General features: G+C 41.9%; 1 protein-coding gene across 5 annotated transcripts; it reads left to right on the top strand.

Annotated features, from left to right (window-relative positions):
- Positions 1-1,091: 1,091 nt before the first annotated feature.
- On the top strand, positions 1,092-14,497 carry LOC115659233 (cilia- and flagella-associated protein 298-like). 5 transcript variants are annotated; one of them, XM_030579172.1, is made up of 8 exons: positions 1,092-1,265; positions 1,652-1,835; positions 3,093-3,260; positions 4,618-4,685; positions 9,578-9,736; positions 10,321-10,452; positions 13,632-13,727; positions 13,841-14,497. In XM_030579172.1, exons 2-8 carry the CDS (start codon positions 1,697-1,699, stop codon positions 13,949-13,951), a joined length of 873 nt encoding a protein of 290 aa, XP_030435032.1. In that variant the 5' UTR covers positions 1,092-1,265; positions 1,652-1,696; the 3' UTR covers positions 13,952-14,497. The 5 variants fall into 5 exon arrangements, with proteins under 5 accessions (XP_030435032.1, XP_030435050.1, XP_030435015.1 ...); XM_030579190.1 differs by having other exon boundaries at positions 1,092-1,253; XM_030579155.1 differs by having other exon boundaries at positions 1,092-1,210.
- Positions 14,498-15,343: the final 846 nt, after the last annotated feature.

Genomic DNA, 15,343 nt, shown 5'->3' on the forward strand with positions numbered 1-15,343 from the left:
CCTGTGAGTACAACCCCCTTTCTAAATTAAAAACACTTTAATATTTAACACTATTATAAATGTTAGAGGTGAATTGGGGCTTGGGGGCTGAGACTGACAGCTCATGACTCCCGTCTGAGAACTGCTGGGCTACAGGAATAGACTCAATGTGGAGAAAAACTTTGTTGCTCTTGCTTCACTGCCTCCCAGAACGACCAGGCTCACAAGTGAAAAACAAGCTCAAGTATCACACTGAAATGGAAGTACCATATTTTTATTCCAGTTAATGTATTTTATAATTTATATGGTTAAAAATGAAGAAGTGAGCAGTTTTTCAGTAAGGGAGCTGTGACTTTTGTATGTTTGTCTGATTTTTGTAAGCCAGTAGTTAAGTGAGGTGAAACTTGGGGGTAGGCAACAGCAATCACTCTGAAAGGGGCACAGTGCAGCCGGCTAGAAAGGATGAGACCCACTTCCCCCAGGGCCTGGGGCAAGAGCTCGGCTGCTGCACGCAAGGCAAGGCAGCGGCGGGCGGGCGGGCGCGGCGCAGTTCAGTGCTGCAATAAAGGCAGCGCAGTTGCCGGAGGCGGCCTGCTCCCTTTGGGGTACAGCGGAGAGCCGGGCTCGGCGGGCGGCGCCTTTAGGGCAGCGTCCCCGGCTGCGCGGGGCTAGTCCCCTGCAGCGAGGGTAGCGGAGCTTGGGGAGCCCCCAGGGCAGGAGGGGCTGCAGGGCACAGCGGGGAGCAGATCCCCCCGCGTGGGGTCGCTGTGCCAGGCCTGGGGGATCTGGCCCGGAGTATTTCGGGGGCCCGAAGGGCCTGTCCTAGGCCGGGCCTCCGCTTCGCCCCGGCGGGCGGGGCTGGTTCCAGCTGCGGCCGACTTCTGCCAGGCCGGCACTGGCCCTTTAAGAACCGACTCTGCTCGGTCTCGCGACGCGGCCCCGCCTCTTGACCCAGTGATTCCGGGGCGGGCGGGCGCGCTCCCCTGGCGCATGCGCTGAGGTGCGGAGCCGGCCTGGCCTGACCATTCGCGGAGGCTCCCGAGCTGCGCCGCCTCCCACCCCCGGGTCAAAGCACCGCCCCGCCCCGCCCCCTCCTCCTTCCCGGCGGGTGGTTTCTAGGGACGCGGCGGTTGCTGCTGCTGGGAGGAGGCTCCGGCCCTTCCGGGGAGCGGCGGGTCGCACACGCGGTCGGCTCGTGCCGCTGCGGAGCGAATCCCGGGCCCCGGGTCGGGTGAGAGGCGGGGGAGGAGCCAGGCCGGGGCAACCCGCCTCTGGTGGGCCGTGAAGTGCGCACCCCTCCCCCCCGCCCCCTATGGGCCCCCGGCTGCTCGCACGGGCCCCCCAGAGCCCCAAATACTACACACACAGTGCCCCTCCTCGCGCGCATATAGCGCTGCTTGAGCTGCTAAACCCAGGTTGTGAGTTCGGTCCTTGAGGGGGCCATTTAGGGATCTGGGGCAAAAATCTGTCTGGGACTGGTCCTGCTTTGAGCAGGGGGTTGGACTAGATGACCTCCTGAAGTCTCTTCCAACCCTGGTATTCTGTGGTTCCCGCTCCTGGCTGTAGCTGACAGGGAAGTTGCTTGTCCCTTGTTAAAATATTGGTAGCACACCATTGCCTGGTTCTCAGTGCTTTTGCCCTAATCTCTCTCTCTCTCTGTTTGATCTGACAGGAAATTGGAGCCAAGAACTCCTTTCTCCTTCCTGTCCCTGCAGAAATGGTTCAGCTCCATGTGAAGCGTGGTGACGAGAGCCAATTCCTGCTGGAAACAACATGCAGCATCTCCATGGAAGACTTAACGCAACAAGTCACCAGGATCTACAATAGCAGGCTCAAAGTGCAGCGTATTTGCTCAGGTACTAGCCAAATTCATACATCACACAAGAAACCACTAATTCTATCTCTTGTACTTATGTGGTCCCATTACCACAGTATCTAAAAGCCTCATAGCTATTAATGTGCAGTAGGCAAGTACTGCTATCCTCATGTCACAGTTGGGGAACTGAGGCACAGAGAGAATAACTAAGCTGGCAAAGGTCATACAGGAAGCCAGTGGCAGAACTGGGAACAGAGTAGAGCTGATCAAAAATTTTCATTGGAATGATTTTCAAACAAAAAAATATGCTTTTGTAAAACTGAAATTTTTGGCAGAAAAATGTTGGTTTTGCTGAAAATCAAAATGAGAGGCTCTGTTTCTCTTCCCCCTCCCCAGCTTTGGGAGCTGGAGAAGCAACTTCTTTGACTCCAGAGCATATGGGGAGGCCTGAACCCCTTGGCTCTCCTGAAATGAAATTTTTGTCAACCCATCCTGGACATTTTTTTGTATTTTTGATGTTTCATCCTGATTCAGAGCAGTTTTTGTTTTGTTTTTTTAATTAACCACAGAAAGGGACACTCATGGTAGTTGCTGATGATCATACTTTGGCCAGGCCAGAGGAACAAGCAGCTCTCTTTTATCTTTGCTATCCATGCTCCTGAATGAGTAGGGAACAGCAGCCATGTGCTGTCCTCACTTCTAGCTTCTGGATCAGTGCTTGTACCCATTTGTATGCGTTTCTCTTAGCTGACGTAATTCTCTTGTCAGTCATAGGTTCTGTGTTGCTTTTTGATATTTCTTTATTTCAATGTATACTATTTTAATGCCTCATTACTTTACAGTCAAGAGAAGAGTTCTCAACATTTCTCAGGCCTTACTTAACATAGAGACAGCATTTCAGTATAAAAATCAGGCTATCATAATGCAACTACATTTTCTAGAACCATAAAGTCTAAAAGTTGTCAAAACCAAATTTCAATACTTTGGTGTTTTAGGTTCTCTTTCCACATCAGATTTTAAAAAAATATTATTAAATTGTATATCATAATAAAGTATAGTTGTGCCATTTTTCAAATTCGTTCCTTCAGCTACTCAAAAAAATGTGAAATTAAGCAAAGGAGATTTAGGAATTGTAATTAGAAAAAGGTGGTGGCAGCAAAACAGCAGGTGGCACTACTGTATATGTGCTTACAAAAGTTCCTCTTTGCAGCTCTTTAAAAGCTGAAACTCAGCCTTTCGTTCAAATAAGTGCCTTTGTAACATTGTTTTCTTCTAAATTCTGACCTTGTTTTTTAAGAAATGGAGGAACTGGCAGAACATGGTGTCTTCTTGCCTCCTAATATGCAAGGACTGACGGATGAACAGATTGAAGATTTGAAATTAAAGGATGAATGGGCAGATAAATGTTTACCAAGTGGTGGAAGTGTCTTTAAAAAGGATGAAATTGGACGAAGGAATGGACATGGTAAATTCATCTTAAACATGCATATCTCTATATGAGCATAACTAAGACATAGTTTCATGAGGAACTTAAAATTATTTGATATTTTGACTACATACTGTTGAATTTCATAACAGTGAACCTCTAATTTAATCTCAAAACTCTTAAATGGGAGAAAAACAAGTAGATGTTAGTGTATAGTTAAAATTATACCAATTGGAATATCTGTCAGCCAGTCCATTTCCTGTAAAGTACATAATTATAAAGTTTATTTATAAAGGCAGTTCAAGTAGTATTGGACAGCAATTAAACCCATAGAAATTACTTGTTTGGCTGAAATCTCACAAGAAATGGGACTTGCCACATCAAGTCTTAGATTTAGACTTGACTTAATGCTGATATTAATCAAGGATAAATAACACTATACTGCTTTTCCTCAACATATATTTTAGATAACATCCACAAAAAAATTGTTAAAAGAACAATAAGATTGCAAAGTCAAGTACTCAAAAATTAGGAAATTTCAGAATTAAGGTCACCTGTGGAGCCATTATTCAGCCCCTAGATACAGTTATTAATAACATGATCGCATACTATTTTTTCCACAGGACCCCAGCCTCATTTAGTGAATGGATAGTTATTTAAGATTTCTTTTTCTCCTCATTCATTCGATGGCCTTAGGCCTTATTTAATGAAGATTTCCCCTCCCTTTCTTTTCTCTCCTTTTCCCACATCTACTTTAATTAAAATCAGGCAGCTTCCTCCTTGTTCTCACTGCCAATGTGCCAGCAGTGTAATCATTCAGATCACAGAAGAGACAGTTTCCTTGTTCTCAGTTTCTGTGCCCAATACCATAATGGCCTTTAACAGAAGGAAGGAGCAATGGCCCTTTTGTTTTTATTTTTATTTGTTTCTTTTTCTATTTTTTTTTAAAGTTACATTCATGTAACTACATTTAACATTAAAAGTCAAGAAATTCAAAGCTCTAGTTCCCATAAAAGTGTAGCTCAGAATTTTACGTAGTATAGAATGACAGAAAATAATACATACAATATGAGCCAGAGCTGATACAGGAGAGTCAAGCTTTACATAATGTTTCAGTATAACAAGACCATTTAAAAGGCAAAGCCCTATCAAAGTGACCTTCTGGTCATAAATCTTACCCTCCGTTGTAAAATAATGTTTTTGTTCCTTGTTTAGAGTACAGTCAAGAAACTTGATTATGAATTTGTAGAGTGAAACTCAGTAGGATGCCTTCTGGGTTTGTGATTTAGTAGTTTTTTAAATTAACTTGCTTACAGTAGATATATATGGCATATTTAGATTTTTATAGCAAGAAATGTTCATGTATTGTATTAAAGAAGCATCTATTGTTTTTAAGCTCCAAATGAAAAAATGAAAGAAGTTTTAAAAAAGACAGTAGAGGAAGCTAAAGCACAAATATCTAAGGTAAGATTTTAAAGTGACACTGAATCTTTCAAAAATGTTACGGATGCTACATAGCTCTTCTATTTTTCAAAAATAACTGATTGATTTTTCATTTGAGTGCAAAGGACAGTAATTTCCAGTTGCAATGTGAAATAATTTGAATAGTCTGATAAAAACTGTGGAACTCCTATTAATCATTTTCTTAATGACTTGTGGCAAGATTTTTTCAGTGAGTTACAGGATCAGATATTAAACTCTGAGTGAATGCTGGCATCACAAATTTTGCATTAAATGATTAAACCACATTTCATTCCACCCACATGCTCTTCATTTTTTATTTGTTGTTGATCCGTTCTCTGAGTGAATGCTTGTCAGGTTTTCTAGTGAAAAATTAACTACATTCAGAAATTTGTAGATTAAATGAGCAACAATATATTTTAATGTAGTGTGCTGCAGTTTTACATATAATTGAGTAAATATTAAAGTAATTGAAATGAGGTGGTCTGCAATAACAGGGGATTGGACTCGACAACCTAGGGGTTCCTTCCAGTCCTATGTTATCACTTTTTCATACTATAGAAGAGTTAAACTCCAATCCTTCCAAAGCTTATCCACATGCTTAAATTTAATCGTGTAGTCACATTGAGTTCAATGGAACTAGGCGTGCGCCTATGTCTTTGCAGGATTGAAGCCTAAATTATTCAATTCCACTTTAAGAATAGCTGTATGTTTTATGTTGACACACTACTTGTTTGTGACATAGAAGCACAAATGCAATAATGACTTTTTATTCATGTACTTTTCCTTGTAAACCATGGCTCTTTGAAATTCTTCTAAAATACGTAAGCTGACAGAAATGTTGCAAACAATGGGGATCTATATTACTGGTTTTTAGTCCCCTTAGGTTTAAAATGAACATGCCAATTGATACTTTTTTAGGTTGGGGGCTATTTTACATCTACAGTGGCATTAGTGCTGCATTATTTCTTCAGACCTAAGTGTCAATGAATCCTGTGGATTTTTTTGTCTCTGGTGCAAAGTTGTATCTGATAGCAGCCCCTTGGTAGCCAAAGGTATTGATCAGCTTACCAACTGCTGCTAGAGCAGTGGTCTCCAACCTTTTTATGCCCAAGATCACTGTTTGAATCTAAGGGCAACCCAAAGCCCCTTCCCCAAAGCCATGCCCTGCTCACTCCATCCCCCCCCCCTCTCCGTCGCTCGCTCTCCCCAACCCTCACTCACTTCCACCGGCCTGGGGTAGAGAATTGGGGTTCAGGAGGGGGTGCAGGCTCTGGGGTGGGGCAGGGCCGCCCAGAGGATTCCGGGGGCCTGGGGCCATCGGCGGCAGGCGGCTCCGGTGGACCTCCTGCAGTCGTGCCTGCGGAGGGTCTGCAGGTCCCGTGGCTCCGGTGGAACATCCGCAGGCATGCCTGTGGGAGGTCCACCGGAGCCGTGGGACCGGCAAGCGGCAGGGCGCCCTCCGTGCGGCGAAATTCTAGAGCTGGCCCTGTTCGGCGGTGGGAGGCCTATCCGTTCTGGGACCCGCCGCCGAAGTGCCCCGAAGACCCATGGCGGGGGACCTCCGCCGGCGAATTATCTGCGAAGCGGGACCCGCCGCCGAAGTGCAGCCCGCTCTTCGGCAGTAATTCGGTGGCAGGGGACCCCTGCTGCAGGTCTTTGGGGCACTTTGGTGGCGGGTCCCGGAACGGAAGGGCCCCCCACCGCTGAATTACCGCCAAAGACCGGGTTGCACTTCAGCGGCAGGTCCCGCTTCGGTGGTAATTCGCTGGCGGGGGGTCCTTCCCCCCGGAGCGGAAGGTCCCCCCCGCCAGCAAAGACCGGGAGCAAAAGCAGCTCTGGGGCCTGGCCCCGCAAGAGTTTTCCGGGCCCCCTGGAGCAAGTGAAGGACCCCGCTCCAGGGGCCCCGAAAAACTCTTGTGGGGGCCCCTGGGGAGCCCGGGGCCTGGGGCAAATTGCCCCTCTTGCCCCCCCCCGGGCGGCCCTGGCCTGGGGCCAAGGGGTTCGCAGTGTGGGAGGGGGCTCTGGGCTGAGCCTGGGACAGGGGGTTAGGGTGCAGGAGGGGGTGAGGGCTGCAAGCTCTGGGAGGGAGTTTAAGTGCAAGACGAGGCTCTGGGCTGCAGCAGAGTGTTGGGAAACAGGAGGGCGTACAGGGGTGCTGTCTCTGGGAGGGGGGTCAGGGCTAGCGTTCAGGGTGCAGGAGGAGGTATGGGGTGCAGGCTCCGGGAGGGAGCTCAGGGCTGGAGGTTGGAGTGCGGCCTCCCATTGGGCAGCACTTACCTTCACTCTGGCAGCTCCCGGTTCGGGGGCACATGGCTGTGCACGCTGCCCTTCTCTGCAAGCACTGCCCCCACAGCTCTCCAGGCCAATGAGAGCTGTGGGGGCAGTGCTTGCCGAGCTCTCCAGGCCAATGAGAGCTGTGGGGGCAGTGCTTGCAGGCAGGAGCAGCACACAGAGGAAGATCACTGGTGGCTTCCAGGAGCGGCGTGGGGCCGGGTAGGCAGGGACCCTACCTTAGCGGTAGCCACGCTATGCCATCAGAGACCGCGATCGACCAGGAAAGCCTCTAGGATCAACTGTTTAGTTACCACTGCTGGGGAATGCTTGCTTCTTCCTTACTGTATACTCTTTGCATCGTGTTCCCAGATGTCATAATGATTTCTCAGGAACCTATAGGATTTGGGGCACAGATTGGAGAGAAGATGGCTGGAGAGCCGTCTGTAACCTGATTGTCTTCTGTGCAATGATTTTATGAAGGCACGCTATTGCACTGACTGAGGTGGAGATATAACTTGTCCTTGTCCATGGACATTGCAAAGAACCTTCCAGCTGAAATATTTGATAGTGAGCCATTTGATTAATCATGATTGACTCTTCACCCATCCCTCTCCATGTTTGTTCCTTCAGCTAGTTGATGTGATTTTTTTTTTTTAATTAGTAGTATTAAACTAGAACTCAGAATTGGTCTCTGAGTCTATGACTAAGAGTGTCAGGAGTTCCTAAATTCCTGTCACGTTCAGTTTGGTTTCTTATTTTGATGTGTCTGGTGTTTTGGGTTTCCCGCCTGCATCACTTGACTCTGATCCATCTTGGTTGTTTAAAACAGGTGCTGTATCTATAATATCATCGCTGATAGGGATTTATCAGTGTTCCACTTAGCAAGGATGTTGACCATTTTGTAAACATGCAGTGCTTGTCCTCAAGAAGTTGCTACTTGATTATAGATTGTTTTCAATTGTTGTCCAGTCTCCTACCTCCCTATTTTCTGTGATGTGATTTGAAAAACAGTGACCATTCCATTTAAGGTTTAGGCACTAGTGACATCTTACATGCATTCCAGTTTGGGTTCAGCAATCCCCTTGTAGTGACCTTGCTTACGAGAGCCTTGAATGATGGTCTGGTTTTAGAGTACTGCCATTTGGCCATTCTGGTCACGCTGGACATCTCAGCAGCTCATATATATGAGGCCTCTTGGCAATATCATTTCTAAATATGAGGTAGATTATTAGAATAGTGCTGAGATGCAATTTTGTGTCCCTTGCTAAATTGAATCCTGCAAATTTGGTCTCTGCTCTAGAGGAAAGCCTGCATGAAATTTGCAGCTAGATACTGTATTTTCATTTCCTGACCATAACTATTACATAGCATTGCTGTGTTTCACCCTGGATCTGCATGTAAGTACTGGGTTGAAATGGTTTATATATTGTATTTTTGTGAAGTGTTTTGGGTTGCTTTTGGATGAAAGGTGAAAACATGTTTTTTTTATTTGCATATACATTATTTATAGCTAAGTGCCTAAAAATATGGTCAATTTACTTGGGTTTGGAGATTAATTTGTTTTCAAATTATCAGTCCATAATGATGAAAATGAACACATACAGTACTTTTCTTGCCAAGTTTGGTCTTACAGATTGGGGAGCAATATATTGTACTTACCAGCAAATGACGCTGGTAACATCCACAAGGAGGCATCATTCTTTTAGTCTCCTTTTTATAACTCTCTGTATTGGAAAACTTTGGTGAGGCAAAATTCATTAGTGAACTATAAAAGTTTCTTTCAGCTGCTTCCTGTTTCTTCTCATCTGTGCAATGATTATTCCAATCATATGTTGTGTGCAGTGTTGGAGCTGCGTCAGTCCCAGGATATTAGACAGACAAGGTGAGTGAAGTAATATCTTTTACTGAACCAACTTTTGTTGATGAGAGAGACACGCTTACACAGAGCTCTTCTTCAGGTCACCAACAGAAGTTGGTCCAATAAAAGATACTACCTCATCTACCTTGTCTCTCTTCCAATCATATGGCAATTAAGTGTCTATGCTGCTACAAATATCTGTATGAGCTGCACAGAGTGCTAAGCATTGCCTTGAGAGCAGATCCCATTTGTGTTTTGCTCATTCGTGTCTTTCATTTGCAGGTGCTCTTTTACCTGAAGTATCAGGTCTGTAGGACTCCCTTTCTAGTCCTCACTTGACTTTTACTACTTTTTATCTTTTGAATCACAAATAGTCAAAATAAGAGATTTCCCCCTCCAGTTTCTACAGTCATTGGCACGCTTATTGGAATGCCTCTGTTCAATAGACACCTACCTACAGCAGAAACTTTGTTATTAAGTTGCATAGCAGGCATTTAATGGATATTTGAGATTTCATTTATTTGCCAATTAAAGCAAATAGAATAACAAGACAAAAGTTTACTGCTATGTGCAATTGTTTTATGACTCAGGATAAAGAGAACGAAGAGTGATTTGCTCTGACATAAGTTTCTGTTTAGCCAGTTGGCTTCATTTAAATATCACACTGTTTATCATTATGAACTGACTGCAAAACAGATGCTTTCCTCCTAGCTTAATTAGTTTGTTTACATTTTAACAATGGCTCCTGTCTGTATCTCAGAAACAAGTTCAAGCTAACATATGTGTTAATATGGAGATGGTGAAAGATGCACTGGACCAGCTCCGAGGAGCTGTAATGATTGTTTATCCGATGGGATTGCCTCCACATGATCCAATTAGAATGGAGTTTGAAGATAAAGAAGACTTGTCGGGAACTCATGTATGTAGTAACATTTTTGGGTTATATACAGTGTCTGGGTTTAATTTATGCTCTCCAAAGAAAAGAGAGAGAAATTTTTCATTTTTATGTGACAGTGATTATTTGATTTCTTGTTGGTTTCTAAATATTTTTGTCTCTAATGGTTTTTAAAAGTACATGAAATGTCAATAAATTAATTAAAAATAAGATGAACATATATTCAGTTAAAACTCCCCATACTAACGTGAGTTCGTGTGGTTTTGTTTGGTTGTCCATTTTAAATAGCTGGTATCTTTATAACACCACCTGTGAGAATTAAACATTTTGAGTGATAAAACTGGAGTCAGACTTGAGGAGGACAGTACTGTATTGGAGGGACCAAGACACTACAGATTGAGATCAGAGGAAGAAAGATACAGCAGTAACCTTTTTTTTTAATAATGATAGAGTGTAAAACCAAGAGAATTTTAAATATTAACTGAACTTTTTGTTGTTAATCCCAGAGGGATCATTTTATAAACTGACTCTGGAAGGTTGCTGCAAGAGTCTCTGTTTATGCAAAAATTACTAGTGTCATTTTTTCTTTCAAATTATAATTGTCACAGGCTGGACTTGAGGTTATTGAAGAGTCTGAAGCACAATTGTGGTGGGCAGCAAAGGAGTTAAAAAGAACAAACAGACTTTCAGACTTTGTGGGCAAAAATGAAAAAACTAAAATCATTGTCAAGATACAGAAAGTGAGTATTACTGTCAGTCTCTACTTATGATTCAGCACTGACTTTTTTACAAAAGAGAATTTCTAATAGATTTAGAAAATGGATCTGGTTAATTTCAGCTTGGGTCTCTTAAGGTTATAAAACCAAAACTGACTTAAAGGCTTCAAATACCATATGTCTTCTGTTTTTATTAATTCCTTTAGTGAGCAGTGAAATCCTGCCCATACCACAGAATACACTTTTGAAAGAACAACCAAAAATTGCAGATATTAAGGTTTGCATTAGACTAAAAATGAAATAAAAATGTCATTTGATGGAAGTTGAGATTGTCCTCCTGGATTCTCTTTCTGATACATGTGCATCCCATGTGCAATATCAGATTATTTTGGCCACCAGTGTCCATTAGGGTTGCATCTGCACCTTGGATGCTCTCGCCGCATCCCCTCACACCTGAAGTCATAAAGGACTGAGTGTGCCCAACCATCCCTCCATTCCTTCTTACTGACTGGCTGCTAGACAGAACCCCTGGTGGGTGGGTGGGTGGGTGTGTGTGTGTGTGAGAGAAGATAGGTAATTTTTCCTCTTTTTATACCCATTGGCCCTCTCACTTTAAAAACAAAACAGACAAAAAAAAACCAACCCCACTTTATTTGTGCTAGGGACTTCCCCAGTACCAGGATGTATCTAGGATTATGGCTGAAACAAAGCCCAGAGGGTTCAAAACTTACCTCGTCTTTGATGAGGCTTTTCTGTTCAATGACAGTCACTCAAGCGGCCTTTTTTGTCTTGGCGAGGGGCACATCATCCCTAATAGATGCTCAGTGTGTTGCTCCTTCACCAAGAGGACACACAAGGTGAGAGAGGTCTGTCTTAAACTCTTCCAGAGTACTCAGTGAGAGCGTCCTTGGAAACAGACAAAAAGGGGCTTGAACATTCTTCCTCAGATAATGCTCTTATGAGCTGTGGCTCAACTCCAACCTCGCTTCAAAGAGATCAAACCCTTCAGTGCCCAAGACTGTCAGCTAAGTCCTCCACCACCACCCAGTCACAGGCAGGAACATTGTTCCCACAGTGAGCAGAGGCCTAGGTCACCTTTCTCGGCCTAGTAAAATGAGGCAAAGATCTTTTCAGGTCACTCACCGAAAAGGCAGTTTACAGCCCAGACTGGGTCCTCAGCTATTTTAGCAAAATCTGGTCACCAAGTACACATGGTACCCTCTGATATAGCAGTCCACAGTTCACTTGGTACCAACTTCTCAGTACTAAACTGTATTACTGTTAGCACATGGGGTCCTGGTACCATGACTGAGGATCTGACCCCTGTAGTGCATACGCTTCTGGCACCAGCTTCCTTGATACTGACATTCTTCTCAGTACCAAGTGATCTTGCAGTGACTACAGAACATGAATCACCATTGCTCTTCTCAGCCAATAGAACATGTTTTGCTTCATTGTTTAGTAGTACTGCTACAGTACTAGTCAGCTCTTCAGCTCCAGTGGTGGGGGGAACTCAAGATCACCAGATACGGTAGCTCAAGTCCCCTCTGAGAGATCTAAATGATTTTTTACATATACCCAGATCCTGGTCACTGTTAGTGACGTCAGCAGACAGCAGAGGCTCACAAAGATGATACTGCAAAACAAAGACCCCAAAAAGCTGGATTTATTTGGCAAAAAGATGCATTCATTATCAAGTCTGTAGATGTGTATCTCAAATTACCTGGAGCTTCTGTCAAAATCTGATTACCTTAATTTGGACAAGTTAACATGATTTATAGAGAAACTCCCTCAAGAACATAGGGAGGAACTGAAATTTATTGTCATAAGGACTGTTCGTAGCTTGAACATCAGTATAGGTTGCATTAAGTGCTTAGGATCTGGCTGCACTCTCAGTAGTTGCGTCCATTGCCAAGACTTCATGGCTCCAGTCTTCAGGACTACCAATAGAGGTCCAAATGAAGATAAAGAATCTCCCTTTTGAAGACTATGATCTGTTCAGTGTGCATACAGCAGTCACGTTCCTGGCCCTGGGACAGTCTGCATAGTGGAGCTGCCTGCCCCAGAGCTGCAGCACAATGAAACTGACTAGAATGTCAATTTCATATATTTGGTTTTGGAAACACCATGTTTTGGTTTCCTAAATGAAATTTTTGATTCACCAAGAAATGTTGGCAATTTGGTTTCATTCCAATGAGGAACAAACCCAGATTCCTGGTCATATGTGTGGATATTATACCTTAAGTATTCTACACATTAACATCCTGGGCCAAGATTTTCAAAAATGAGTACCTAAATTTAGGCACATAAAACCATATTTAGGCACTTTAGTAAGCAACCTGCCTTTTGTGCTGAGTAGTCATCTGCTGTCATTGAAATAGCCTATTTTATCATTTGTTATGTAGGCCTGTTTCTGGGATATGCAGAGATATTTATCAATACTATTTAATTTCATACATAAATGTTACACTAGCATTTGTACCATCCTTTGTATCTATGATTAAAGATGAAATCTAAGTATACTTACATTAAAATGTAAATTTTAATTGCTTCTCATGGATTAAACTATTTCAGTGTCATGAGTACAGTGTGCATAGACAAACTGGTTGAACATGGATAAAACTAGCCTTTGAATTTAAAATTCAACATATTGGGGGAAAGCACATCATGTGCTTCACAAGTTTAGATACTAAGATTCTTATGCGTATGAGGACAATAGTGAGACATCTTTAAGAATTTTAAATTGTGGAAAAATAGAATTGAAACAAGACATTTAAAAAAATGTTTTATTATTGAGTTTGGTTTGTAACCTTAAGAATTGCCACCCTCATCCTACACTATTAAATCTAATGACAACTTTGCCATTGATGTCAGTGAGTATAGGCCAAAGCTTTCTGAAATATTTTGTTAATTACTATTATAGAAATTTCAATATTTTTCAGTTTATAAATAAAATAAACAGACCTAATCATCAAGCTCACAACTCCCTTGAGTTTAATGTAACTGACTGGGCCCAGAAGTAGAGGAATATTTCTCAGTTAAATTAAACCTTAACATTGATTCTTCTGCCTTATATAAAACCATGAAACTTGAGAAGACTTACTGTTTTGAGGAAATATTTGTTTAGCGCCTTAAGACTCTTGTGTACTTTTTTTTTGTACTGAAGATACCATCATGAATAAATTTTATCAATTTACTTCCAGAAAGGACAAGGTGCCCCATCACGTGAACCTGTGATAAGTAATGAAGAGCAAAAACAGATGATGCTGTATTATCACAGGAAGCAGGAGGAACTCAAGGTAACAAATGATTCTACCGTGTTACATGACGCAACAAATAGAGTGCAGCAAATATTACTAAGTCTTTTTTTTCAATTATTTCATAAAAGCTTCTTTGTTAATTTTATTTGCAGAAATTAGAAGAAAATGACGACGACTCCTATTTAAATTCAGAATGGGCAGACAGTCATGCTTTGAAAAGACAGTTTCATGGTGTAAAAGATATTAAGTGGGGACCGAGATGAAGCTCTCCAAACAGACTTTGCCCCTTTAGAAATAAATAAAAAATTGACCCACCCTTATTATGTATATGACAAGCATATTAGTAGGCCTCAGTTAGTATTTGTGACAAATGTTGAAATTTCTAGTTTCATAGTAGAGGTTCATTTTAAGCTTGAGTTTTTTAATGAAAACTTCACATTTCTATTTACTGTCTATAGCAGGACTCTTCTGTAGTTATGTAGATTACACATTATAAATTTTCATAATTCTATTTTTACAAATGTTTGTAACTGGAATAATTCTTAAATTATTTTGCAGATAGCATTCATAGCTAATAAAAAATAACTAGATGGTTGTGCTGGTAGCCTTAAAGTTTTCTTCTTTATTTTGAACATCAGTTTTCATGTATACCATCTTGAATCAATGCAAATTCAGTGGTGGTAATTATTTATTTGTATCTTAACAAGGTTAATTTTAAGCTGTCAGTTTTTAAATGAATGGATTTTTGTTAGCAATTCTTTAAACAAAGTAGTTTTGTTTGAACACTGATAAAATGAAACTTTTTTGTATGCTTCAGTTTCAGTCCACATTTTCCTCTTTTTTCACTGATACTTATTTTTCTTTTAAAATGGCGAACAAGGAACTGAGCCCAGTTAATATTATCTTGTTTTCATATATCATCATTTTCATGTATAGACTGAAGGAAATCCAATAGTAAATGGTAAGCATCACTCTGAATAGGAATGAGACAATGCAATAGTTGTGTCTATGTGAAGGTGAAATATTTAGAATTGTAAGTAAGCTCTGCTTTGGAAAAAGTTACAGTGGTTATCAATATCACATTTTCTTTCAAACAGATACTTTTTTATTTTAACATTTATTATAAAAGTGGCCAGTTATAATTGAGTTTCCACTATAAGCTTGATTTTAGCCCCTCTCTGAAATCCCCAAAAGTAGTTATATCACTCTCAAAGTTCATAGCAGTAAGTCTGGGTCAAGATACACGGTTGTAGTTGTTTTTTATCAGATTTAAAGTGAACTGGACATGGGGCTTCTGAATTACGGCACCCTTCAAATAGGGATGTTCACGAGAGTTTACTTGTTGTCAAGTGGTAGAAGAAAAGGAAGATAAAACCCAGTTATTGGATTCTGCTAGCTGAAATCCAATGCACAGTGCCAAAGATTATTTGATTACAGTCACATTTGAAAATGTAATAAATTTTCAGTAGGAAAATTGCTGTGGGTCATTGGCTCTGACAAATTTAGGATGTCAAATGATGGCTGGAGAGCTGTTCTTTCATTTGTTAACTAAAATTTAAAAGGAAGTATAGCCCTTCTTAACTTTCAGTATATAACTCTAGTCATTTAGGGAGGGTTACCAATGGGAGGAGAATTTTTTTCACCAAGACTGAAGT

The sequence above is a fragment of the Gopherus evgoodei genome, chromosome 1 (genome assembly GCF_007399415.2).
Source record: "Gopherus evgoodei ecotype Sinaloan lineage chromosome 1, rGopEvg1_v1.p, whole genome shotgun sequence".
Taxonomy (NCBI): Eukaryota; Metazoa; Chordata; order Testudines; family Testudinidae; genus Gopherus; species Gopherus evgoodei.